Source organism: Arachis hypogaea, chromosome 3, assembly GCF_003086295.3.
Source record: "Arachis hypogaea cultivar Tifrunner chromosome 3, arahy.Tifrunner.gnm2.J5K5, whole genome shotgun sequence".
Lineage (NCBI taxonomy): Eukaryota > Viridiplantae > Streptophyta > Magnoliopsida > Fabales > Fabaceae > Arachis > Arachis hypogaea.
The window spans coordinates 6,780,442-6,797,227 of record NC_092038.1 but is presented as its reverse complement, the minus strand read 5'-3'; the positions used below and the strand labels follow the sequence as shown (position 1 = coordinate 6,797,227).

The 16,786-nt window shown below is 33.4% G+C and overlaps 2 protein-coding genes across 2 annotated transcripts; both read left to right on the top strand.

Annotated features, from left to right (window-relative positions):
• The first annotated feature begins 4,127 nt into the window (after positions 1–4,127).
• On the top strand, positions 4,128–5,803 carry LOC112769425 (V-type proton ATPase subunit E2). The gene is made up of 7 exons (XM_029297511.2): positions 4,128–4,264; positions 4,359–4,483; positions 4,595–4,695; positions 4,788–4,944; positions 5,034–5,239; positions 5,327–5,426; positions 5,532–5,803. The coding sequence occupies exons 2-7, from the start codon at positions 4,382–4,384 to the stop codon at positions 5,553–5,555; spliced, it is 690 nt and encodes a 229-aa protein (XP_029153344.1). The 5' UTR covers positions 4,128–4,264; positions 4,359–4,381; the 3' UTR covers positions 5,556–5,803.
• A 1,202-nt stretch (positions 5,804–7,005) lies between these two features.
• LOC112789167 (probable nucleolar protein 5-2) lies at positions 7,006–10,407 on the top strand. Its single transcript, XM_025830944.3, has 9 exons — positions 7,006–7,168; positions 7,290–7,380; positions 7,555–7,596; positions 7,731–7,910; positions 8,006–8,170; positions 8,632–8,832; positions 9,097–9,594; positions 9,663–9,797; positions 9,878–10,407. Exons 2-9 carry the CDS (start codon positions 7,303–7,305, stop codon positions 10,238–10,240), a joined length of 1,662 nt encoding a protein of 553 aa, XP_025686729.1. The 5' UTR covers positions 7,006–7,168; positions 7,290–7,302; the 3' UTR covers positions 10,241–10,407.
• The last annotated feature ends 6,379 nt before the right edge of the window (positions 10,408–16,786 follow it).

Sequence of the window (16,786 nt, the reverse complement as noted above, 5' to 3'; positions counted from 1 at the left end):
ATTATATATATGAAATTATAAATGTTAAATTAAACAAAATAAGTTTAAATTATTATCTCTCTAACATTACTATAAAAAAAATTATGTAAAACTATCGTATAAAAAATACTATAATTATATATCTATTTTTTTATTTTAGTTAAATTTGTAGGATAAGTAATTTTATACCAATTCTAGGGCTCTTTGCTCATCCTACCGAATCACTCTTGTTATTAGAGCAGTAATAATATTTTAATTAATTTACAATCATTTGTTTATCCTGATCAAATATTAAAAAGTTAAAATAATTTACTAATTAAAGATCTTTATAATAGAAATAATGATAGTATAGGTAGTTAGATGAAGTATAACTATATAAGTGATAGGTTTAAATTATTTCACCCAATATATAGTAATCACATTATATTGCTTTGGTAAATTAAAAGAGCAGTCTAACCTAAACATCTTTTTAAAAACAATAAAAGAAAAGAGATACAAGGTGAAGTATAATATTCGATCACTTGACATCAAGTTAAATTAAATTAAATATGAGATAATAACTATATCATTTCTTTAACTTGATTGTTTGGAATAATTAAACGAGTTAGACCCACTTAATTCCAATAAAAACCAACTCAAATATGAAATTTCACCAAGGAAAGTGGCTTGCCTTTAATTTTCGAGCTAGTTAACACAATATATAACATATGATATTAATTACCCTGGTTTCAAAAGATATAACTGAGGACTTAGAAGTTGGAAGAATAAATTGCTTCAGCACCAAGTGACAGTATATATATGTAGTGCACACCCCACCACCATGATATATATAACACGCAATGTGTGACATCTTTCCTAAAAGGTAGGAGGTAGTTTACTTATTAGGGGAAAATTATCACTTAGGAAATAATTAAACTATGCCAATAATAACAATAATAATCCCACTCTTCCTCTATCTCTCTCTCATAAATGCTTACAATAGGCTATCTTGATGTGTTTTTAAACACCTAAATAAATGATTGTAGCGTCTAAGTTAGTCATTTATCTTTGAGATATAATGAGGCAAAAAAAGAAGGGGGGTGTTTAAAATAGGTATGTTTATGTCGATGTATTATTGTTCTAAGTTTTTAGTAGGCCAATAATTATTTAAACAAATATTGTCTCCATATATATATGTATTTGTTCTTATTTGTTTATTTAATTTTTCTTTAAATAAATTTATGTTTATTTTTTCGATATCTCTACATTCACTAAAAAAAACTAATTTAAATGACAAATTTAATTTTTAGAGATAATAGCTTTACGATCACTATTTCTTTTAATTAATTTATTTTTTATGATAATTATATATTTATCGTTGTTATTATATGATATAATAAAACATTATTATAAGTTACATTGTGTGATATTAAAAAGGTTTTTATTAGTAATTGTTATAATTGTCACTAAAATTTTTTATAATAAAATATAAAACGATTAATATCTAATTGTTGATAAATATTTTAACGAAATTTTTATTGTTGCTTAAAATAAATAGATTGTGACTAAAAATAATTTTTCTTACAGTAAATATAATTCTGCGTTATAATAGTTATTATTTAACGGAATTCATGTGATAGATGAGATTGTAGCACTACAAACATTTCAATTATTCATTTTAGTTTCTCCATCATTCATTATGACGGGCTTAGGGTGTATAGATATAAATGAAGACCCCTAGCTTCTTTTAACTTTACAAGTGATATTTCTCGTTTTCATATCATTGGTCTTCTATAAAGTTAGACATTATTATATGCTATACAATGCATATGTACCGGAATTTAATGCTTGGTATAAATAATTAAAGTAAATTGAAAGGATGAGAGTAGTCCTTGGTCCTTCTTCTTCTTATTATTATTATTATTATTAGTAGTAGTAGTAGTAGTAGTAGTAGAAACTGATACAAATGGAACTCGTTTCTAAAATTTTAAAGAATTATATCTATGTATGAGGTATGTATTTAATATAAGTAAATAAAAATATTATATGATTTAATAGTTTTATATTTATTATTTTTTATTATGTGATAGAGTTTATATTTTGATTATTTTGTTTATTGATAAATTTTATTTAACTAATTTAATATCATATATTTATTTTTAAAAAATTATTTGTTTTTAATAATATTAAAATATTAACATATTTAACACTATATTATTATGTAGAATATTAATAATGACTTATATTATTATGTATTTAGTAATTATATAGTATATTTTATATTTTTTTAAAAAAATATATTATTATAACTAAATTACTTTTATGTAATAAAAATATAACAAAAAATAATTAAAAAAATCATCTAAATTTTGGTATTTACATTTTAAAATTTTTAGATTCGTAGCTGATTACTAGTGTGAATAATAATAATGATAATGGAGCTCAATTCCTAGTAGTTAAGGTAAAAGGTGATTTTCCTTTTATATATATATATGTCCTCTCGAAGTATATAAGTTAGTTCATTCACCTGATTAAATTAGAAAAAAGAAAGATGAGCCAATTGCCATGTAGTCAAGTGGCATCTCTAATAATCACCATGGAAAATGTAGTCCTTTAAAGTAAGGAATTGGATCCCTCCACATAGATAATGTCATTTCCGAACCTAATTAAATCTTAACTAGTATGTATATATTTACCTTAATTGGAAAGAAAATAAAATGTATAGAATATATATAAAATTCAGGTATATATCCAACTTACAAAAATGACCAGCAATGTATGGCCACATGTGTGTGTGTCATGTTCTCCATCATGATCTCTTTTATAACCGTTGTTCTTGGTTTACAAAATTTAAGTCACAAATGGATAATATATGAGGTGATGGAAGTATGGAACATGAATTGGATTTACACCTTGAATATTTACTGTTGTCCAACACAGAAAAGAAATGATGGATATACAGCGTTGACCAATTACTATATACAAAAGATTGGATGAAAAATTAAATTGCCAAATTTAGACATCCATGTTACGGAAAATCAAGTGACTGTTTGCTCACACGTTCAAGGATAACATGAATAATTTATCCTAAAAAAAAAAAAGAAAAGTATACGAACAGTTACACTTATACGTCGAAAGCAAAAGAAATGCATAGTATCTTTTTAATATTTTTTTGGGTCTAAACTTTCACTCTTTGGATTGGAACCCGGATGCAGCTTGAGGAGAGGCTTGTAGATCTTTTATCTGTGGGAAGCCTTAGTCCAACTGCACCATTGATTTTTTTCTTTGTTTAGATCCATTAAACAATCTCCAAGGTTGATATTTTTTTTGTTTTCCCTCAACCCCACCAATAACTAATCCGTCGCGGTACTGAACTCCATTTAAGGGTTTGTCGCTGGCCAACGGGTTGCTGCATGCACAAGACGGGATTCGAACTCCCGGACACTTGCTTAAGCGGACTAGTGAGCTAACCACTAGACCAACCCAACTTGGTTTGCATACTCTTTATTTTAACAACCCCAATTTTACCGTACCTTAGCTTTTTTGGATGAATAAGAGCCCAGGTGTTTTTTGGGCGATAAGAACCCCAAGGTAATTCTTCTATTTTGGGTCAAAGTAGTATTAGGCCTCAAGCCCTCCAACGGGCTGGGCTATACCGAGCCTATACTTATTGTTTTCCGGTTTTGTCCCCAAACATAGGTATTGCCTAACACTTGTTTTATCCATGTTTTTGTAAACAAAAATGTGTTATGGACTTATGGCTGTTGATATTTTTTTATGGTTATCGGCTAGGGAACGTGGTGTTCAATTCATATATATAGCAAAATATCGTTAGGTGTATACCAAGTTTTTTTTTTCCATAAAAGTTTGTGCTAGTCAATTTCACCATGACCAAAAAAATCGTGTTTGACAAATATAAAGTTATAAGGTCCAAAATAAATAAATAAATAAATAAATTAGGTCCCCATTTTTTCCAGAGACTGTGATGTTGCCCATTCACCCCGATGCTATCTCTTTACGAAAAAGATGGATCTTGAGTAAAAAATAATATTTACTTGTCTCTTTAACAATCTCTATAGTCCTTGTTTTGCCTGTTCAATAACCCTAAAATAGCATACATGTATCGCATTTGACTAAGCCACTGGATATATCAACTAATTAACCCTAATCATTAGCTTTTTTTTTCCTTTTCCTCTCATTTATTCAATTCCTTTTTTCATTTATATAATCATTATCTCAAGCTAAAACACAGTTACATTTATCTACATATTTGGAAATAGTTGGAATAGATAATTGATTGTAGCAGGCAATGCTAACACTCTTTTTCTTTCTTTTTAAATTTGAGAGTTTATCAATTTAATCAATACATATATTTTGTATTAACATAAAAAAAATTTCAGGTTTGTGAGGAAAGAAAAGAAAGATGAAGGATGCGGATGTATCAAAGCAGATCCAGCAGATGATTAAATTCATCCGCCAAGAAGCCGAGGAAAAAGCTAACGAGATTTCGGTTACAGCCGAGGAGGTACAATCTGTTCTAGACAGAAACTTACGTATAGTTAATTTTATATGAAGTTAATAAATTTTTTTTTAGATAATTAAAATGATTTCTATTACAATATTTGATATGTTTTAGGAATTCAACATTGAGAAACTACAATTACTTGAGGCTGAGAAGAAAAAGATCAAACAAGAATACGAGCGGAAAAGCAAACAAATCGATGTTCGTAGAAAGATGTGAGTGGTGTACTTAATTAATTACATGATGAATGAAGAAATGTGTGTAATTAACTTGAATTGAATGAAAATGCATGTATGTTTGGGTGCAGTGAATACTCGATGCAGTTGAATGCATCGCGTATAAAAGTGCTTCAAGCACAAGATGACACTGTGAATTCAATGAAGGAAGCTTCTAGAAAGGCTCTCTCACGTCTCGCTAATGATAAGAAAGTTTACAGGAAACTCCTCAGGGACTTGATTCTACAGGTATTTTTTCATATACATATAACCGTATATGTATACGGATATACGTATATACGTATACTATATATACATTGAAATGGAATGTGTTGTAGGGTTTAGTGAGGATGAGGGAACCATCGGTGATAATAAGATGCAGAGAGAGTGATAAGAAGATAATTGAGTCATTGATTGAGGAATGCAAGAAAGATTACATGGATAAAATGCGCCTCCAGCAACCACCTAGGATCACCATTGATGAGCGTGTTTATCTCCCACCACCTAAAAACGGCAACGCCGCCGATTCTCTTGAACCTTTTTGGTAATTATTTCTTTCTCTCTATATATATTGTTCCTTGATTTTGTGGTAATTAATTAATTAATTGTTTGAAATGAATAATAATTGAAGCAATGGAGGAGTAGTAATGGCTTCGGAGGATGGGAAGATAGTGCTGGAGAACACCCTTGATGCACGCTTGGATGTTATTTTTCGCCACAAATTGCCTGAGGCATGCATTCATTCGTTAATATCTTGTCTAATCTTATAAAGTAGTGTTATTTTTATTGTTAATCATGGCTTCATTTTCTTAATATTGTTATTATTATTATTGCAGATTCGGAAGCGCTTGTTAGGTTGAACATTCAAGAGATTTCTAATTTCTTTTCATCAACCACATTGTCTCCTCTCTTGGTTAACTTATTTATATATTGTTTTTTTCCCCCCAAATTTCTCTAAACTACAATGTATTTCTTCCGATTTGTTTGTTTTTTGTTTTTATGAAACAAGCTAAGTTAGACTAGTTGATGAATGCAAATATATGTAATTTTTTATTTTTATTTTATTTGTTTACTTGAATAATAATAAAGTATAGCATTTCATATTTCACGTGTTTTTGTATATTCACATAATTTTGCATTCTTCTCTGAGTCATAATAATTTTTAAAAGACATGAACTTCTCTTTATTGTTCTTTTACCCCCTCAACTTGAAAGTTGGATATTTTCTCTGAGTTACGGAAAAATGGAAAATAACTATTGGCTTTGGTGGGTGCTATAGTGGAGTAGAATAAAAATTTGTTTGATGATGTATTATAAACAAAATTGAAAACATGACATATAGTACTTTTTTCTCTAATGAAAAAAAAAATAGTATAAAATGCTTTGTAAGATCACTAGCTACTTGGTGAACAAATAATGTACAGACAGCATTAATCTATTCAAATAAATTGTTATAATATAAATGTATAGTCCTTTCCAAGTTGGTTACTCAAAGCTATTTCAAAAAGAAACACGAAAAAAATCGTTAAAATAGCCCCCAAGGCCCCAAATCTATATGCATGCTCTAAAAGGTTGGGCATAACAATGCATAAAAATCGCAATTTAGAATTAGGGGCAACCACATACCACAACTTACCAATTTGTTTTAGAAAATTTCTTTGGTGAAGGACAAAATTAGATGAAGGGTGAAGAATAATGTTATTAAATTTTGAAAGAAAGTGTGCATTATTATACATGATGCTTTAATTTTTTTAAATATTTTACTCTATTTTAAAATAAATAATGTTCACTCTTCACCTAATTTCTCTCCCCACCGTAGTATCACCCTTTGTCTTAGTGTCTATTTTCAACCTTCTAGTGTTAGAACAAATGCGAAAAAGAGAAAAAAAAATTCAAAATGATCGAAATAACTTACATCGACAATTTTTCGGAGTAGAATAAACATTTATTAACAACATTGACTATGCTACGTATACACTAAAATTAACCATCAAAATCAATCACTAATATAAAATACATAAAATACATATTAAAATATAAATACACATTAAAAATAATTAAACAACACATATTTATACACAAATACATTAATAACTGATTTTAGTATTAGTATACAAATAATATTTTTTTGTCAAAACATACCATAATTTTCTTGTCTATCATTCTTTTTTTGAATTAAACTTCTAGTGTCTTCTCATTTTCGTGTGGGAAAAAACTAAATAAGATTAAAATGACAATGTTGGGCCTGGACCAACTAAAATTCCCAATATAACCAGTTTTAAATCTCAGGCCCAAAAAAGTAGGAAAAAAGAAAGTGAAACCAAAAAAAGGGTTTAGGGAAGCAATGACTTCATCATGGAGTGTTGTATATATTGCTGCTGCTTTCTTCTCCGCGTTTGTTTTCTTCCTTCTCTTTCAGCACTACTAGGGTTTATGTTCCAAAACCCTAATTTGAAACCAAGCTCTTGACTTAGGTTCCTTTCTTCTCTCTTCTCAACTATTACTCCTTTCATCACACTCCTTCACGGTTCTTATTTTTCCTTTCTCTCGTCTTCTGGTTTCTAATGGACTTTTTCCGTGCCTTTGTTTTTTCAGGCGCGGAATAGAAATGCTCGTGCTATTCGAAACTCCTGCGGGCTTTGCCCTATTCAAGGTTCTTGATGAAGGGAAGCTCTCTAAAGTTGAGGTATTGCTATTATTTCATTATCACTATCACCACCAACGACCCCGTTTTTCTGATTTTTGTAACTGTATAATGTACTGCAGTTTTGTGAAATGTATATCTATTTACATGTTATGTATTGTTTATTGTGCTTGATCTGATAAATTTGTTTCTCTTATGTAATTTTGTTTTATACAGGACTTATGGAAAGACTTTTCCACTGCAGAGTCTGCTAGACAGGTTTATACTGTTACTGTTTGTATTTATGTCTTTTGGTTGTGGAATCTATATGATAACATGGATAAACTGTAATGAGTATGATTGTGTATGCTATTCCTTGAGGAAATCATTGAAACTTGGTTGGTGAAAATTAGGTGGTCAAGTTGAAAGCTTTTTCCAAGTTTGAGAATACTTCGGAAGCTTTGGAGGCTGCTACTCTGTTGATTGATGGTAAAGCCAGCAAGGGTCTGCGCAAGTTCCTGCGCGCTCATTGTGGCAAAGATACATTAGCTGTTGCTGATTCGAAGCTTGGGAATGCAATTAAGGAGAAATTGGTGTGTTACCTAAACCTCTACTAGAAGCATATAGTTTCATTTTTACAATTTACCATTCTGGTGACTAAATTTGCTATATGTTTTTAACCTTGCAGCAAATTGATTGTGTTCACAACAATGCTGTTATGGAGTTGATGAGAGGAGTTAGAAATCAGTTAACTGAACTCATATCTGGTCTAGCTGTACAAGATATGGCACCTATGAGCTTGGGTTTATCTCATAGCTTATCAAGATATAAACTTAAGTTTAGTGCTGAGAAGGTGTGTTTACATAGAGTTTATCTTTATCATCATCATCATCATTGTTCTATTTATTGCACTCTGATAATTCTTTATTTACTACATGGATATATCGCCAATGGATTTTCTTCTGCTAATGTCCATATGCAACTGTTCAACTTCAATTCATCAAGAATTATTGGCAAGTTTCATTTCTAATTGATAAAACCTTAGAAATGATGTTAGAAGTGATTATCCATCTTTTCATGATCTTTTTTGGCTCTGCCTCAATTTTAGTGGGTAGGGGATTTCAATTTGCTGCTATCTATTGTCTCTCAATTACTGAGAACTTTTATCTTTTGAACTATTAAATTCTAATTTACTTAGTTTTGTAATGGAAATTTTACTAATTGAAGTGTGTTTTACTATGCTTTCTTGATATTTTCGCACTTTTTTCTTGTGATAAATGCTGCTTACTGACGTTATGATGTCTGTGTTTTAAGGTGGATACCATGATTGTCCAGGCCATTGGCTTACTTGATGATCTTGATAAAGAGTTGAATACATATGCCATGAGGGTTCGAGAATGGTATGGTTGGCATTTTCCAGAGCTTACAAAAATTATTCAGGATAACATCCAATATGCAAGGGCAGTCAAGTTGATGGGTGATCGTGTTAATGCTGCAAGTCTTGATTTCTCTGAGGTAGAATTGTCATTTGATATTTTTTCAATAGTTTCTTTTTTTGGTGAACAAAAAATCGTATTACTTGTTTTCTCTAATTTAGTACAATGTAAAAAATTCTTCATATCTGTTAAGTAACTATATTTGCTGATGTTAACTAGCATGAATAATGGGATATCTTCCTTGATAAGAAACATTTTCTGAATTTATATTCCTTATTGAGGTAAGGATATAAGTTTGTAGTATTAAATTCATTAATATTCTTTGTCCTAAAAATTGTTTCAGATTTTGCCAGAGGAAGTTGAGGCAGAATTGAAGGAAGCCTCCGTGATATCTATGGGAACTGAAATTGGTGAGCTGGATCTGGCAAATATCAGAGAACTCTGTGATCAGGTTTTATCTCTTTCAGAGTACAGAGCTCAACTCTTTGATTATCTGAAAAGTAGGATGAACACCATTGCTCCCAATTTGACTGCTCTGGTTGGTGAGCTCGTTGGTGCTCGTCTCATTGCTCATGGAGGTAGCTTGCTAAATCTTGCGAAGCAGCCTGGTAGTACTGTCCAGATTCTTGGGGCTGAGAAGGCTCTCTTTAGGGCACTGAAGACTAAGCATGCAACTCCCAAGTATGGTCTTATTTATCATGCATCCTTGATTGGTCAGGCCGCTCCAAAGTTCAAGGGCAAGATCTCTCGGTCGCTTGCTGCAAAGTCAGCATTGGCCATTAGGTGTGATGCTCTTGGAGATGGTCAAGATAACACTATGGGATTGGAGAACAGAGCGAAGGTAGTTTTTATACTTGGTTTGTTAGTTTGCCTCTGTTACAGAATTCCCTTACACAAGTTTTTGAACAGCTTGAAGCACGGTTGAGAAACCTTGAAGGCAAAGAATTAGGTCGTTTTGGTGGTTCTGCTAAGGGGAAGCCCAAGATTGAGGCATATGACAAGGATAGAAAGAAAGGAGCTGGTGGATTAATAACCCCGGCAAAGGTTAGTTATTTACTTCTTTTGATAGTTCTAGCATTTTCAATCTTATTTGTTTTCTGTGTTGATTGTTATCTTCTTTGTAGACATACAATCCTTCAGCAGATTCAGTTATTGGGCAATTGGCCTCTTCTATGGATGAGGATACCCAACAGCCTTCTACTGATAAAAAGAAAGAAAAGAAGGAAAAGAAAGAAAAGAAGAAAAAGGAGAAGGAGAAAAATGAAGAGGATAAAGAAACTTTGCAAGCTGACGGGGATGCTGCCGAGGAACCAGTGAAGAAGGAAAAGAAGAAAAAGAAGAAGGATTCTACTGAGGATGCTGAGTTGCAGAATGGAGACAAGGATGCGGGTGAAAAGAAGAAAAAGAGGAAAAAGCATGAGGAGCAAGAAGAACCAGCTGAAATGCCAAGCAAAAAGAAAGGGAAAAAGAAGAAAAGTGAGGACTAAATTGATGTAGTTGTGTAGTTACCGGCTAATTGATCTGGTGGCTGAAGCATTTTTGTATACCTGTGGCAGTTAAAGTAGTTTATTTGGTATAAATTTTGCATTTTCATGTGGGTTGTAGCTTGATTTTTAATGATTAATGGGACAATTATTCTCCGGACTTGTGCGTATATTTTGATGCAACTTTGTTTGTGAATGGAGAAGGGTCCTTATTTAGTGCTTTTTTAAAAACCATGTTACATCATCAAAATGCAAATTAAACATTGAAAGTGTGTTCAAAATCACTAGTGAAAAAACCATGTGCCTATGATGAATGTCATGATTTCTACTACTCTTAGTTTAAATGTCTTGTTGGTCAGGCTGTTTTAGGGAGACATAGTAGTGGTTGGTTGGTTGGAGGTTCAAGCTTCTTAATAAAGATAGATGGTAAGTGTAGAGATTCAGCAGAATTAAGTTGCCTCTACTCTATGGCATTAGCTGCAAGTGAATGTAATCATTTGCGTATTCTTCTGTAAAACGCAAGTAGAAGTGGTCACCCGTTAGTTCGATACATCTTGTTTTTTTTTTTTTTTTTTGGTCAAGTGGATTGGACAACCCCCAATCCTAGGTATCACAACTCACCCACACTACACACTCACCCACACACATTTTAAGGGTTCATAATCAATACTTGGTGCACTCACCAAGATTTGAACCCGGGTGCAGCATATTAAGAGGCACATGGTGTTACCAGTTGAGCTAAGCCTCAGCTGCATACATCTTGTTAGTCATAGACTTATAGTCTTTAATTTTGGGTCAGAGCCGTGGAAATGTTGACTATTGGTTGCTGCCCAATTGTATATATTTGGTCTGATGGTCTGGCATCAAACCTGCTCCGGGTTTTCAACCCAGATAGTGGACGCCTGACCAAAAACAAGAAAAATCTAGGTGGTGGAATAGAACCCACAGTGGCGACTGAGTGTGTTAGTGTAGTGTAAACAAAAAAAGTTTCGTTTAGTTTTTTTAAAATTGATGTTTGCACAACTTTTTGTGTATATATATATATATATAGATAAATTTTTTTTGAATTTTTATTAATTACTTTTAATACTAAAAGTAGAAAAATGTGTTAAAAAAAAAACAAAATAATGCATATGATATTTTTTTCCCTTGGATTATAATACAAAAGTGATGATTAGTTAAGTATTATTATCATGGAAAGATTGATGCATTAGGTATATACATTATTATGTTTTACGGGTATTTTCTATACTTTTTAATTTTAAATAGAAATTCTATATCGGAAGACATAGATAAAGATTTTGTAATCTAAAATTGTATAACTTTTTTATAATGCTTGAATATGATTTTTAAATATTCAATTTTTTTTTATTGTAATTGAGAGTCAGAATTTAATATTTTTGTTCGCATTTTGATTAACATACTTATATCGACATAATAATTTAAATGACTATTTTGGAGAATACTTTAGGTAAACTTGGCAGTTCTTGCTACCATGGCATATTATCACAAAGATATATATATGAGAGACATGATATCTAACTAATGGTGGATCTTATTTACCAATAAAATATCATATCTTATTTAATTTGTTCTATTTTATTAGATTATAGAAGGAACATAAAAGGTATCAGAGACTTGGTGAAGTATGATTAAAAGAAAGGAAAAAGAGGGAAAAGAAACTAGAGAAGAGAGTATCGAGTCATAGAATATTAGAAAAAATGAGATGTATTTCGCTTATTACACTGACATGAATTATACTTATACACAAGTGAATGAGGATCATGATTAGTGTGTGACTCTATTAGGTATAACAGCTCAGTTAACAAATTAATTAATTGACTTGTGCCAACTCACTAATTGCTAACTAGATCTAACTGCTTTGTGTCCTTTGCTGCATTGTTCATAACACTCTCCCTCAAACTGAGGGGTGGTTCTACCACATGAAGTTTGGGTGTAAAGCTGAGACATTGAGCTTGCGAAACTAGTTTGGTTAGAACATCCGCAATTTGATCTTGTAAAGGAATGTGCACAACATGATACCACTCTACGCCTCACAAAATGAAGGTCAATTTCGAAGTGTTTGGACATGTGATGGAGGATAGAATTTCTTGTCATCAGTACTGTGCTTTGGTTATCGCAGTACAAGGTTGGAGTAGGACCTGATGGAAGGTGCATTTCATATAATAGCTTTTGTAACTAGATGGTGTTAGCATCATCTAAGGCTGAAACTCGGCTTCTGAACTTGATCGAGAAACTGCTACTTGCTTGTGGCTCGACCAACATATAAGATTGGTTCCGAGAAAGACACAGTATCCTGTGGTCGACTTCTAATAATCTAAATCGGCAGCCCAATCTAAATCACTGAAGGCAATGATTCTGAATTCATAATTTTGTGCATTTGAAGATCCATTTCTGAAGTACTAGCCAGGTAGTACATTATCCTTTTGACGACCTTCAAATGCTGCTCAGAGGGTGAATACATATATTGGGAGACTTTATTCACTGTATAGGTGATGCCTGGTCGTGTTATGTGACATACTGGAGTCTGCCTATGATTGATCAATACAGTGAAAAATTGTCAAACAGAGTGTCCTCAGCTGCTATGAGCTTTAAGCTACTCATCATTGGGATCGGAGCTAGCTTGGCATGAGATTACTTTGCCCTCTTCAGGAAATCTTGGTTGTACTTGGTTTGACTTAGTGTTAAGGACTGATCTGTACGTTTTATAGCTTCAATACCCAAGAAAAAACTCATTTTGCCAAGATCTTTCAAAGTGAACACAACATCAAGCTGATGAATTAGCTCATCAATTTCAGCAACATTAATGCCAGTGACCAGTATATCATCAACATCTCTTAGAAGATAAATTATAAAACTGGAATAGTGACACACAAACAAGCACGGATCAAAGATAGTGCTGGAGAAGCCAAACTTATTTAAAGTTCCACTGAGCTTAAGGAACCAAGTACGAGGGCTCTGTTTAAGGTTGTATAGAGCCTTTTCCAGCTTGCAACCAAGCCCAGTGCCAAGCCTATAGCCATCAAGTTGAACCATATGCAATATTTCAAACAAATCGCCATTAAGAAAGGCGTTGTTGAAGTCAATTTGGCACAATTTCCAGCCGAAGGTCATAGCCACATAGAGCATTGTCCGAACAGTGGTGGGATTGGCAACTGGACTAAAGACTTGATCATAGTCTAGCCCTTCTTGCTGATGAAATCCCTTGGCAACAAGTTTCACTTTGTATTTTTGAACTTTTCCATCAGGTTGTCACTTCACCCGAAAGACCCATTTGCACCCTATTGCCTCATGTGCGACTGTAGCTGGGACTAGCTTCCATGTTTTGTTCTTGAGTAGTGCTGCAAATTCCTCATCCATTGCATCATTCTAGTGTGGTGAGGTGAGAACTTGAGCCACTGTCGTGGGCTCCTGTTGTGTGAGATCAAGAACCTATTCTTGTAGAAGTGAGGCAAACACTCTTGGTTTGAAGATGTCTGCCTTGCTCCAGATTGTCATAGGGTGCATGTTTCTTGTTGCATCTTGTATAGCAGCCTCAGAGTTCTCAGCTAAGCTTGCAATATGCAAGGGAAACACAGAAGTAGAGAGAGACAAATCGATATTAGCAGGTAATGAACAATTATTGACATAATCAATATTGGCAGGATCTGCAAAATTTTCTTGGGTTTGTTATTTATTTGGGAAGGTCTCTAAGGGTGTGGATGACTCTACGGTTAACGGAGTATAGGCTAATATTTGGGTGATAGGTGCAAGGTCTTGGATTGTTGTGATTGGAAGAGGTGAGGTGGGTGGTGCAAGATCTCTAAAGCAGCGTGGTAGTGAAGGTGGAGTTGTCATGACTGGAGCTGTGGTGATAGTTGTAAGGTTTGGGAGATAAGGGACAGAGCTGTGTGGAGGTTTTGGATCATTGATTTTGAAGAATATAAATTAGTAAGGAAACTCAGTTTTGTCAAACAACACATGCCTAGAGATGTACAACTTTCCATTTTTATCCAAACACTTATATCCCTTGTGATGAACCAAATGTCTAAGGAAAAGGCACTTTTCAAACTTGTAGCTGAATTTGTGAGGTTGGTAGTGTCTTAGTTGGGAAAAGCAAGCACACCGAAAATGTTCTAAGGAACTTGTAATTAGGTTATTTATGGTGAAGTAACTTAAATTAATGGGGACTTTTGAGAGATAATTTGGAAAGGCAATAGGTTGATGAAATGAGCTACGGTCAAGAAGGCCTCATCCCAAAATTTGAGTGGCATGGTTGCCTGAGCTAGAAGTGCAAGCCCAGTCTCTGTAATATGTCTGTGTCTGCGTCTTGATGTGCCGTTCTGCTGGTATGTGTAAGGACCGCTTAATTTGTGAGCTATTCCATTTTGAAGAAGAAACTGCATGAAGTTTTGGGTGAGAAATTCTTTAGCATTATCGGTTTGGAAGGTTTTGAGCTTATTTTTAGTTCAGTTTTCCATCATTTGCTTGTATTGAGTGGCTTGATAAAACTTGTGCCTTATTTTGGAGTAAGTAAACACTTGTGAACCTGGTTGCAACATCAATGAATGAAATATAGTACCTAAAGCCTAAGCTACTAATGATAGGAGCTTGTTGTAACACCTCGTTACCTTAAGCCTTACCTCTAGCCGTATAGCGAAGGATAACAAGACGTCACGACAGTTCTAAAGTTCATACATTAATAAATATGGACGGAAATAGTTATACTAGAAACCCGATGAAGGAATAAAGTTCAAAATTGCATAAGCATAATTACAAAGTGCGAAGCGTACACACACGATAACTAAAAGCGTGAAGGTACAAGATACAACATATGATGTAATATAATAGTTAGGATAGATATATATATAAGTATAATAAACATAGAGTTCTAGCCGTAACCCGCAGAGTTTAGGCCGACTAGTCATATACAGACATAACAAGGTTTTTGAGTTAAAACAGCTTATACAACTTATCTCTCAAAGTAAGCCTCTAGGGCAACATGGTATAATAACAAAAGTGAGAGAGAGCTACAACATAAAAATCAAAATACAAGATAACAAAAGATACTCCGCTCTGTCACCATCCGCAACTCACTGAGGTAGGTTGCGACCTGCATCTGAAAAATAACAACAATATATGGTATGAGAACCGGAGGTTCTCAGTATGGTAACAGTGCCCAATACATAAGATATAAGGTTCCGAGACGCCAAAGGCAATCCTAGAACTTCACATCAACAGATATTCAAGCTTAACAAAAATAAATAACTTAAACCAAACACCATAAATAGGGTTATCTAAACTTAGGGGAATTCCTAACTAATACTAATCACACCGCTGTATTCCACAGCCTTCGCCAACCTAATCTCCGTGCGATCCCTATTGCCACCGCATACCTAACATTTTCAGCATCAGAAAATCACAGATAATCAAAGCAAGTAAAACACAAGTAGTATATATGTACAACAAGTAATACAACTAGCAAGTAAGCATATTTTACATTTAGGCAAAAGATACAATTAGGCAAAGCAAACAAAACACATAGAATATGCACATGATGAATGTCTATCCTATTGGATCGTGATATCACTCGTCAGTCCATAAATACCAATCCGACACATCCTTTTGGATGTCGCCTTTTTGCCACGTCCGAGGATATAGCATCTGGCACGCTTTTGTTCCGAGGATATAGTGCCTGGCACACTTGCATGCTCATTCCGAGGATGTTGTGCCTGGCACACTCTTGCGGCAGAGAAGGAAAACAGCCATAACATCTGTTTCATCATAAATCATTCTAGGGATGTAATGTCCGGCACACTATCATTCCAAGGATATAGTACCTGACACACTATCTTTCAATATCCATCAAACTCATCATTCCTTTCCAAGTTCCAATCTCATAATCCATTATCAATATCTCAAGTTCATTATCAAACCGGCTCCCAATTAGTTCACAACGCAAAACCACCTAACTAACATACCAAGCCTAAGTCACCATCTTTTAAAACTTGTATATAACCCCTGTGTGCATACGCACACACCAAAATTTGGACCATCTCACGTACGCGGGAGGGTCGGGCAGAGAGGAATGCCCGCGTACCCACCATGGTACCACGTACGTATGTCCTACAGAGTTCAGAAAAATTCAAGTTACAGAAATTTCAGTTTTAAACTCCAAACTTTAAACATTCATAACTTCCTATACAAAACTCCATTTTCAACAAACTTTATATCATTTTAAAGTTCACCAAAAAATCAAGTGTTATATAAAAACATCAAAATTATCAAATTTTCAAATTCCAAAACCAAACCAAACCAAACCAAATCATACTCAAACATCATAAAATACTATCACACACTACACCTTACCATTCCATTGTACTTCCATCACTTCCACACCTAATTCACTCAACCTTTCCACCATAAATCAACACAAAACCATAATTCCCAACTCAAGATCTCGATAATCAACAATTTACACAATTTACTCATCATAAACATCATTCATTATATCTCACCATAAATACTCATAATTATCATTATTCGATC